Raw genomic sequence first — 11,292 nt, 5'->3', positions numbered from 1 at the left:
ATAGGCATTTGTAACCAATATAATCATGATAAATAACAATATACACTACAATTAAACTTGACCTACCAATATCTGAAATTTTGTCGGAGGACAACATAGAGACTCCAAGGACATCCTACTATAAATTGTTGGCAATGCACATGGTACTTTCATCGATCCAACTCCACAACTCGGTAGTCAGCACTTTTGCGAATGCTGTAATTCTTCGCACCTTGCATTACTGCATCTCTGCTTTTGAATCTGTGGCCAACCCTAAACTCCACACCATTGTCTATGTTGTATTCGTCTCCACCATATTGGAAAATGGAGTTTTCTCGTGCATCGCATCCAGATCCAATTTTGATAGTGACTGGGTATAGCTGATAAGGCCGTAATTAGGTGCAGGGCAGGCAGAAGATACCAAACTGATGCGTCGACCGGAGTTTCTGGTACAAACTCCTCATCATCATCATCTTCAGAAGAACTACTATCGTTGCTATCGATAACATACTCCTCATTGGACTCCTCACCGTCCATGTCCATGTCTTCCACTGGACTAGCACAGTGTAGCGGTGATAGTGCAAGAGGTGGGTCATCCTGCACAAAATTTGAGTGGCAGATCCACTGCCACCAACATCATCACCAACCTCCGTAGAAAACTCCATCACTTATTCCGTAATGATTCTCCCATAGATGTCAAACATGGGGCGCACATGCTCATCGCCATGGAGTCAAAACAGATGAAACCGAAAAACTCCATTTCTCATCGGTACTAGCAACCTATACCAAACTCTTCCAACCTCTTTTCTCCCGCTAGCACCAATGACCCTCAATATCAGGCTCTTTAGCTCAGACAAAGAACTTACTTGCAGAGTGTGCAACAGAATAAGATTATCACACTCAAATATCATTCCAGTGTCATTATTTCTCATGTGACAATTGGGATACAAACTTACAACCACATATTCACTACCACTAGACATTTTTTATTAATTTTTAGAAGAAAAACAGAGGAGAAGAAGTGAAATCTTTGTGGAGAATATAAATGATTGCAGATTCTTTTATAGCTGCTAAAAATTTGTTGTACCATATCTCATTGCTGTAACTTATCGTTTATCTCGTTTACAATATAAACAAAATAGCACTATGTATGTCTCGTTTACAGTTTCGTTTAGTGTAAACGATATAAGTAATAGAAATACTACAAATTACCTATATTCGTAAATAAAAGATTTTTTTATTTATTTAAAAAAAATCCTTTGTGTTGGGTCTAGTTAATTTAATTATTGCTAAATCAAACAGTTCCATTAATTAAACCACTAATGCAACTCCAAAGTTGATTGCAGGTTTGGCTTTTACCAACAAAGATAAAGGAAAAAGCAGTTTCCTATCATAGTTCCCAACGGACCCAGTCCATGAAGTTAACTCCAGTCTACACACAATCAGAACTACCAACTCGGTCCTCTTCTTTGTGTGCTTGATTCTGGTGTTCCACCATAATCGGACCTCCCCTCTTTTGTCTTTTTCTCTTTTAAAAAAAAAAATTTGGAGCAACTGAATTTGAATACTTGAAGCTAAAAGTTGAAGTAATCCATGGTGATGCGAAATCCTGTGATCGATCCACAAGATCAGAGGTAGGATTTTAACTGCTAAGTTTTGTTTATCTATTTTTTTTTTCCTAATCTTTTTGCTCTCGCTAAGTATTACTTTGGATAACATCTTACTAGTTTGCTTCGGGAAATCGAATTAATAATATTTTTTTTATGTTAAATTGTTAGAACCCCCCAAAAACAAAAAAACCATCCTTCTCTTCGGTTTTTGTCTTTCTGTGAATATTTTTTGGGAGGCATGGGAAATCAAAGATATTTTGGTTTGTATGCTGTTGCTAAAGTTTGTTATTTATGTTGGGAATTGATTGAACCCTATTTGGCTTAATTATGAGTTAAGAAGGATTTTCATGATCCAGAGAAAGATGTAGAATGTAGAGTTGATGACCATTTGAAGATTCTTGAATCTACTGAATGGTGTCTCCAAATAAAAGTCCAAGTTTTATGTTTGAGGGGATTTAACACTTGTTGGATCTTGTCTTCCATTCAGTTATGTCACCAACCAATGGGTTAGAAACTTAGAATGCCCCATTTCAGAAGTGGAAGATTGGTGCGTTAAGGTTTGGATATATTATGATGGAAAACTAGGGATTCTCATGGATATTTATAGTAGACAAATTTGAATCAGTGAATCATCAGTTCATCTATAATGATGACAAATGCATTAATTTAGCTGCAAGTTTTCGTTATTTTCTCAGTCTCCTCGGGTAGAGTTAGTAAGCGTTAGTCTTCCGTTTTCAGTGAGACATGCTAGAGCCTTTCTTATGTAAAATCATCAGTTTTCGTATTGCTTTTGGAATTGCCTTTTTCGTATGATAAGAGGATATATATTTTTTAGTTTAGAGTTTTCATTTAGTATGTTACGAAGAGAACAGAAATTTTATGATTCATAGTTGAAAGGTAGATAGAGCATAGTTTGGTTAATTTTGCTCTGGGTCTACACAACCCTATTTGAATTACAAGCTTATTTGTAGACTACTTAACTCACTAAGCCTTCAAAGTTGTTTAGTATGTTCTGCTATTTATCCACATATAGGCATTAATTTTGTTAATTTGTTTCAACGTTTAAATTACTTAAGTAAGCTTTTGTATATTTCTTTATCTTGTTTCGTTTTCTTTTTTGTTTTACTGGATTCAGATCTTCTAAGCTACATTAATCATTTATGTGTTTGTCACATAGGAAAACTTCCAACATGGAGGATTCCTCTGCAATGACTATTGAATTCTTGCGGGCTAGGTTGCTTTCTGAAAGATCCATATCAAGAAGTGCTAGGCAGAGAGCTGAGGAACTGGCAGAAAAGGCATGCAGTTTTATCAGTGCATGAATGAACCTTATTGATGTGTTTTACAACCTGTATATCTATTTGAGCTGTGTCTTTAATGCGCCAATCAGGTTATTGAATTAGAGGAAGAGCTGAGGAAAATCACTCTGCAAAGGAAGATGGCTGAGAAGGCGACAGCAGATGTTCTTGCAATTCTGGAGAATCAAGGGATTAGTGATATATCTGGAGAATTTGATTTGGGATCAGAAGGGTCAGACCATGATATTACTTGTGATTCCAGTGTAAGTAATGGTTATGCAAATGCTGCCGAGAGGTCTACGAGCTCAAAAGTGAGAAGACATGCTTCAGAAGAGCTTTCTGGTTCAAATGTGGATCCATCTCCATCACCTGGTAGAAGCTTGTCCTGGAAAGGGCGTCTGGATCCTTGCCGTTCCCTTGAAAAGTACAAGACTTCTCATGTGAGAAGACGAAACAGTTTATCATCAAGCAGCTCTTCTGCAAGGCATCTAGCAAAGTCATGTCGTCGGATAAAACATAAAGAAACTAGGTGAGTTATATTCTTTTTATTTTATCATTTCTTGTTTTTGGGACTTACTTTTTGCAGATTCCATGAATAACAACGCTCTTGTCTTCTATATTTGCTAGATGGTTAACTGTTGTATTTTTAAGGTTTATGCTAAATGTACTCTTTTCTAGTGCTTAACTTGGTTCCACTTGTTTCAGCTAATATATGGGATGGGGATCTGCAAATGCATTGTAATTGAAGCCTAGTTTGGATATATGTTTACCAATTTATGACATTAAACATATGAAATAAATAAACTAAATAATGTTTAACATGGATTATTTGTGTGGATATTGAGATAAAGTAGAAGTTCTTTGTATGACATTTAGATATAGTAAAAGCAAGGTATTAGGAAGATGTTCTCTGTGTTTTGGTTTAGGGTTTATACCGTTTTCGTTCTTTTGTTGAACATCCACCTTTTATTGTATTGTTAATTATAGGAAATGTAGTGTCCCAGTTTCAGCTCTTTACGGAGAACATGAAAAATGATTCTCAGATGCTTGTAATGCACCTTGTATCATTATTTTCTATTGCAACCAACACCTTGCGAATCATCCCTGTACCTTCATAGCTTATTGTGATATATGATCCTGCTTGTGATCCGTTGATCGTTGGTCCACTTCCTCTAGATCTTGTATATATCTTCAAATCTAACTTGTTGGTGGTCCTTGAATCCAACACTTGTGCTTCTATTATCTAACACAGAAGTGGAATATAAGCCTATCCAGTATCACAACAGAAGTCTTGTGGATTAAGAGTTTGCTTCATGAACCTTTTACCTTATGGTATATATGGCCTCTCACTGCATTTTATGTTTGGTTCAGATTCAAGAGGAGCTCATTTGTGTTTGCATTACCTTACATGTCATTTTCACTTTGGAACAGTTTGATATTTGAAGATTTTGGTTTCCTCAATGGATTCACATCATTCTCTCCTTTCTAAAATTAGACATTTTGATACCAATGGATTTTTTGCTAGTTCAAAGGCAACATATGGTTATTTTTTTGAATGGGTTTGTTGTGTATGGGTTGAATTCTAAATCAACATCACATTTGTGTTCTTTTATTTTTTCATTTTCCAATGGCTGACTTTTCATGGGATGCATTTTGTAGTATCTTTGGTTAGTGTTGAGTGTGTTCTAAAGATTTAGATCAATTCTAGTTAACTGGCTTTTCTTGGTTTTGGGAGGGCAAGAAAGCCAAATTGTGGTGATGTGTTATTTATGTTACTATTTGGCTGGAGTTTAACACTTGAGTCTGTAATGACAAATATTCTTATAAGCAAGTGCTGTTGGATAGAATTAGGAATCTTGCTTCTACTTTATGTAAAGAGCATGATGTTTTTGGGTGACATTTCACTTAAAGATGCAGACAGATTGGAAAACTTTGATCTTCTCATGTATTATTCTGTAAAGAGTATATCTTGTTCTGAATCTTCATATCTTTGTAATATCATTTTTATTGTTAATAATACTTATTATTTTAAATGAAGTGGGGTAAAAAATAAGAAAAAGAAAAAGAAAGAAAAACAAGATGTTTTGTTTATAAAAGCAAAGATGCAAATATCTTTTGCCATTTCTTGGTTTATTCTGTACTTTGGCATATTTGGTTTGAAAAGAGGGCTATTTAATGATTTAATTTCTACTGCAGACTTTATTTGGGATAGATTTAACACTTTTGGCTTCCCATTGGAACTACTTATGATAGTGTCATTATCTAGCACATAAAGGGATTGGCTGGCTTCGTTAATGTGGCATGATTTATCTTGTTAGGATCTAGCTTTGTTATTTTTCTATCTTTCTGTCTCATGCTCTTTTGAATACTTTCCTTCTCTTCTAAATTCTCTATGAAAGAAAATCGAAATTAAATAAAAATTCACAAAGAGGATCAATTTTCATAGTATTGTCCTTTTTCCATGTTTTTTGTGTACATCTTTTCCATATTTAATTTAGCTTGTATATACCTCTGTTTTTGTGTATTTAGGGCTCCCTAAATTATTAAAGACATACTTTTTTAGCTTTTTACTCTTAAGCAAATTTACTTTTGTCAATTAAGAGTAAAAAGGGTGTTTCTAATAATCTTCTGTGTATATTTAACATTAATCATTCTTCTATGTGATTAGTTTTCTAAAAGTTTTGGTTGGAAAAGATTTATTTTCTTTTGTATAATATATCTTTTATTTTAATCTTGCCACTAAACAACCAAATTATTGACAAATTAGTTCACCAAAGATATTGAAGTTCACATTGTTAATGGGTTTCATCAATATTACTTAAAAACTATTATAAAGATGAACTTACTAGCAAACTAAACCAATTTTTATAATGGACTGATTTCTCAATGCATTGATTATTTTAGGGCACTTTAAAAAAATATAATATCTTTTGTAATTGAATTATTGATATTTTAATAATATAGGTACCAAATTAATAATTTTTTTAATTAAGTATTCCCCCTACACAGAGGATCACAGAGGATCTCTTAAGATTGGTTTTCATACCTACTTTTATTTCTTGATTCTTGATAGATCTTTATTCTCTCTTTTTTTCATTCATTTCCTACCTAAAATCCATAATCTCAACAAGAATCTTACTTTAATCTGGCTTGGTTCTGTTGTAATGTGCATGAACCTTTTTATATAGTTTATATTTACATTTCTCTTTGAACACTTATTCACTTGTTTCTTGTGCTAATACATAGTGTTGTAATTTCACAGCTCAGAGAATGAAGTTGCATCCTCTTCTGAAGGTTTTCTTAATGACTCCAATGGTGAGCCTTGTGTCCGTCTGAGAATGGAATCTAAAACTCAGGAAGAGGATGAATCAGACTTGATGCTAGCTATAAACAAAAATCATGATCTTGATGGATGTGAAAGGGAGGACATGGAAAAGGCTCTTGAACACCGGGCCCAACTTATTGACCAGTATGAAGCAATGGAGAAGGCTCAGAGAGAATGGGAAGATAAATTTAGAGAGAATAACACTAGTACACCTGTATGCTCACTAGAACTTATATAAGCCATGTTCCAAATGTTATTTCTGTGTTATTTTATGTTTGGTCTACATTAAATAAATGGCAAATTACACAGGCCTCCAATGGGATTTGGTGAAATTCATCATGACCACCCTTTATTTGTCTAGGTGATATTAACCTTTTCTAACCTCTCATTATATGTTTACACACATTATGAATACAAATGTGCTGGGTACACTATTACCTAACTATGAGAGAAGGTCAATTTATACATTTAGAGTAGAGGAGGAAAGTGGAATTTCACCAAACTTCAGGCAAGGTGAGTGTAATTTGCCCTTTCATTAAAGGTGATTTTAGGCAACATATGGATCAGTTTTAGTTTTGAATACATTGCTTATTTCATTAAGCAAAACGGTTAAGAGTTCTGACATTTACCTGGTTTCCTATTATCTGTTTGCTATAAGAAAACATTTCTTATAGGTTTTCATTTGATTAGGGATTAAGATTCTTGTATTGTAAAGCCCCCTTGTTGGTCTGCCACTTCCTTCTAGGCCTCCTGCTGATAATAGTTAACACGGCAGACTCTTAACAATTTATAGTGGAGAAATCTTTGGTGCATCTTATATTTTTTCTATTTCTAATCTGACCTCAGTTTTACACTTTTTTCCATTTTTAAGCCTTCTACTATTATTTGAACTTCTAAAATCTTTACTTGGCTCATAAATGCTGCAGGATTCTTTTGATATGGGGAATCATTCTGACATCACTGAGGAACGAGATGAGAGAAAGGCTCAAATTCCATGCTCCGCAAATGAGACCACCTCGTGTGTACAACCAGATAAATCAGAAAACATAAGTGTTTATGCACCTGAAAAAACGATCAATGCTGAGCGCAGAGATGATATGCCAAATTCCTTTGATGATACAGGTTATAACAATCAAAGTAGCAAAACTGTCAGCACTTCTGGCATGATTCAAGAAATTTCACATTCTCTGTTGAAGGCGATCCATAACCATAGCCAAGAAAACCAACATTCTCAAACTTCAGATAGTCATAATCAAGGTCCAAGTAAGCATGAATTCCCCAACTTCAAGCCGACAGATTCGTCGGCAACTGATGTTTATCAAGGTCTGCCCCTAAAAGATAGCCAAATGAACAAAAACAGCCTCTCTGAATTGGGTGTTCATAAGCAATTTCATGAATTTAGTGTACTGGAATCACTTAAACATGCTAAGCTTTCCTTACAAGAAGAGATCAGTAAGCTGCCTCTTGTGAAGAGTGGCAACCCTGGTAAAGACATTAATCCTTTGGCGACTATCAGTAGAGATGAGGATAATCGATATGACATCCCTGTTGGAGTTGCTGGTCTGTTCCGAGTACCAACTGATATATCTTATGGAGTTACGGCTGGATACAGTGCTCATGATTCAACTGCCAGATTCAAGTTACATCGTGGGAGAGGCATTTCTGGAACTTGGGGTGGTCAACTTGGTGCAGATTCATACCAAAGCTCAATGTTCTCTGCAAACAATCAATCACTTGCCACCCAATTCAGTGAAACATTCTCTACCACCCCTTCTGTTCCGTCTGTTCCTTTAGGTAATCATGTGTTCCGTACGCATCCCATTTCTGCATCTTATCAAATTGCAACTCGACAGATGTCATTTGATGAAGGGCCTTCAAAACCCTATTCAAGTAGCATAGTTGATGTTCCTCCTGCATATGATTTCTCATTTCATGGTGATCATCTGAGATAAAACAAGCATTTATGGCTACTTTAGGTTGCTAGTAGCTTCACCCTTGCTGCTAAAAGAGATTGTTTTGGTCTGTTGTGCCTTGGGTCTGGGTTGATAATGGAATGAGAGATTAATTTATGCGAAAATACTCTCAAAATGCTACGAGCACACTAAAAATTAGCTACCAAATTAGGCACTATGTATTATGTATGAATACATATGTAGTTTAACTCATTTTTAATGTGTATTTTGTATTTCAATGTGTATTTTACATTGATAGTCGATTTTAATATACACTTAGCATGGTTGAAAATACTTGTAACTATTTTTTTCTCGTGTGTTGTACTATATCTCCTTTTTGAACACTACCGTTTGTATCAATTTATAGGACTTGAAAATAAACATAAAATTTTTAATACCTTGAGAAATTCTTTACCAGTTGTATATTTTATATATGAAATATCCCTAAACAAAGACATTTCTGCATTATGAATAAACTCGAAATATGCATTTTTTACGTGAGAAAAATATAGTTGAAATAGATTTACATTTTATATGTATAAAACTATCTAAAGAAAAGAAAAAAGGAATGAATCCTTTTTTTTTTGGTGACTAAACAAACAAAGAAACAAAGAAAAAAAAGACGATTATCCTAAATCAACAAGCATAAGATGTTGAAGCTCATCACAAGGTTTCGACCAAATAACATGAGTTGGATTGGTCTTGACCGCATATCTCGCCAGCCAATCTGCCACAGTGTTAGCATCACGGGTAATCCATTCAAAATCCACAACCCAAGGTCTTGACATAAGCTCCTATATCTTCTGAAGAATATCAACCACATCACAATTTAGCCCATTTGCCGGATTGTTTAAAATGTGCAAAATGTTAAGACAATCTATTTCGCACACAATATCTCTCAAGCCATAATCCCAAGCTAAAATCAAACCCCTCCAAACAGCAAAAGCTCACATATGACGATAGGCCCGGGAGGATAGCTACTAGAACAACCCGAAATCCAACGCTCATTAGAATCTCTAATAACACAACCAATTCCTGCTAGGTTCCAATAAGAAAACAGACTCGCATCACAGTTAACTTTAAAAGTGTCACCTGTTGGAGGTTCCCACCTCCTTCGATCCTTGAAAGTTATACAACTGGTACTAGCAGACTTTCTTAAATCATTAGCAGTAATCCGAGCCATAGCAATAACCTTGTAGTTTGACCACTGATCTCCATTGTTGAAAATATCATTGCAACGATGCCTCCACACCCACCAAAGACCCGCCCCTACAATTGCCTCATTGCCCGGCATGACCTTCCGAATCCATTATTCCAAGGGAGTACCTTCAAATAAATCAATAAGCAAAGGATCCAACATTTGCCAAATGCATCTTGATTTCTCACCGTCCCAAGACAATACTCCATTGTTTCCAGATCTGCATTGCATCTCCAACATCTGCCCGAATCAGTTAAATGACGCTTGAATCGGAAGGCATTTGTCGGAAGCGCATTTTGTAAACCCAGCCACATCACCATCTTTATCTTCTCTGGCAAATTAGAGACCCAAATCTACCCACAGTTGCTATTTTCGATCGAATTCACTTTCTTTGTTAGGAGCCAACGATAACCTTCTCGAGAACTATAGGCTTTTAGCGGATGTGGGCCACCAGATCCATCCGGGCTCTAATTCTGACATTAGAGGAGACCCAAGGTTGTGAAGAAACTGTTTGACCTCATGAGAAATTGGCGTTGCAAGCTTATCCTCCTCCCAAGTACCATTGCTCCACAAATCAGCAAGAGAAAAATTTGTTTTAGATATGTGAACATAAGACGTAAGCTCACAAAATTTGCCAAGAGGACTCCACTCATCATACCAAATTGATTGTTGCATATTCTCCACATTTCATCGAAATCCTTCTTTTAAGATATCATAAGCCTTTAGAATATTCCTCTCCTTAATTCATAAGGATATAATAGTTGAAGAAATAAATCACCGGCAAAATTAATGCCGTCCATGAATTCATTCAAAGAGATATAACTTTAAACTATCATACTATGTATATAAAAACAAAAAAAATCAATCACTTTTTAACTATTATGTATAGAAACATATATTTGATATCTCATTAAAAAATTTATTATACTAATATTGATCAAGAGTTTATGGCATAAGCTTTAGAACAAACAATGAAACATTCGAAGTTTTTTTTTTTACCATTTTAGTTACTATTTTACTTATTGTATAAGTTAAATTATAAAAAACTATTAGAATTTGGATTGTGGAAGGCAATGCAAGGGTTCATTATAAAGATTGTGGAAATGAAGAATGAATGCTTCTCACATGAAAATGTTGAGTAATAAGGTGTTTATCAAGGATATTTCGGAATATTGAGGCAGAAACACAAGGAAGGAAAGCAATCAAGTGGATGGATTTGTAGAATATTGATGCATGTAGTTATTTTGGCTGTATAAAACATGTTGCTGAGTTTTCTAGGGAGCTTTCTTAGGTGAAGAAAGTATAATCCGGATGTTGATGGATCAAGGAATAAATAAAGATGATAAAAAATTCAAGGGCCAATTTACTAGGGCTGTCAAACGGGCTAGCCCGGCCCATTTAAGTTCGGCCTGTTAAGCCCATGGGTTAAACGGGTTAGCCCGTTTAAGCCCGCTTTATTCGCGGGATAGACTTTTCTAACCCAGACTGTTTATGGTCAGCCCGATGGTTAAACGGGCCAGCCTGTTTATCATTTTATTTTTTTTGAAAAATATTTTTGATAAAAAAATACTACGTTTAGATCAAAAACCATTAAAAAATATTATTTTTTAGTTGATGGATCAGATTTTCGGGTCGGATCGGGAGAAATATTAGTTTAAAATGCTACTTTTTTTAAAAATGTAAAAAAAAAAAATTAAACGGGCTACCCGTTTAGCCCGCGAACTAGTCCGTTTAACTCGTCATTTTTTCGTGTTAATCGGGCTCAGCCCATTTAGTCCAAAATTTAAACGGGCTTAATTTTAGAAGCAAAGCCCGCCCATTTAAACGGGTAAACGAACTGGCCCGATGAGTTTAGCCTATTTTAACGGCCCTACAATTTACAAATAGTAGAATTTAGCATATGGGATAAATTTGGATATATCCTTTTTGC

General features: G+C 35.1%; 1 protein-coding gene across 1 annotated transcript; it reads left to right on the top strand.

Annotated features, from left to right (window-relative positions):
* Positions 1,289 to 8,468, top strand: LOC107625294. Its single transcript, XM_016327900.2, has 5 exons — positions 1,289 to 1,613; positions 2,767 to 2,887; positions 2,980 to 3,416; positions 6,150 to 6,426; positions 7,139 to 8,468. Exons 1-5 carry the CDS (start codon positions 1,573 to 1,575, stop codon positions 8,162 to 8,164), a joined length of 1,902 nt encoding a protein of 633 aa, XP_016183386.1. The 5' UTR covers positions 1,289 to 1,572; the 3' UTR covers positions 8,165 to 8,468.

This window comes from Arachis ipaensis, chromosome B02 (assembly GCF_000816755.2).
Source record: "Arachis ipaensis cultivar K30076 chromosome B02, Araip1.1, whole genome shotgun sequence".
NCBI classification, from domain to species: Eukaryota; Viridiplantae; Streptophyta; class Magnoliopsida; order Fabales; family Fabaceae; genus Arachis; species Arachis ipaensis.
The sequence above is the reverse complement of the archived record's forward strand: the minus strand, read 5'-3'. Positions and strand labels throughout refer to the sequence as shown.

Excerpts from the sequence above, each read along its gene's own strand:
- LOC107625294 (XM_016327900.2), top strand. The coding sequence starts at position 1,573 with ATGGTGATGCGAAATCCTGTGATCGATCCACAAGATCAGAG. Across the intron at positions 1,614-2,766 it reads ATCGATCCACAAGATCAGAG|GAAAACTTCCAACATGGAGG; the intron begins GTAGGATTTTAA and ends TTTGTCACATAG. Across the intron at positions 2,888-2,979 it reads CTGAGGAACTGGCAGAAAAG|GTTATTGAATTAGAGGAAGA; the intron begins GCATGCAGTTTT and ends TGCGCCAATCAG.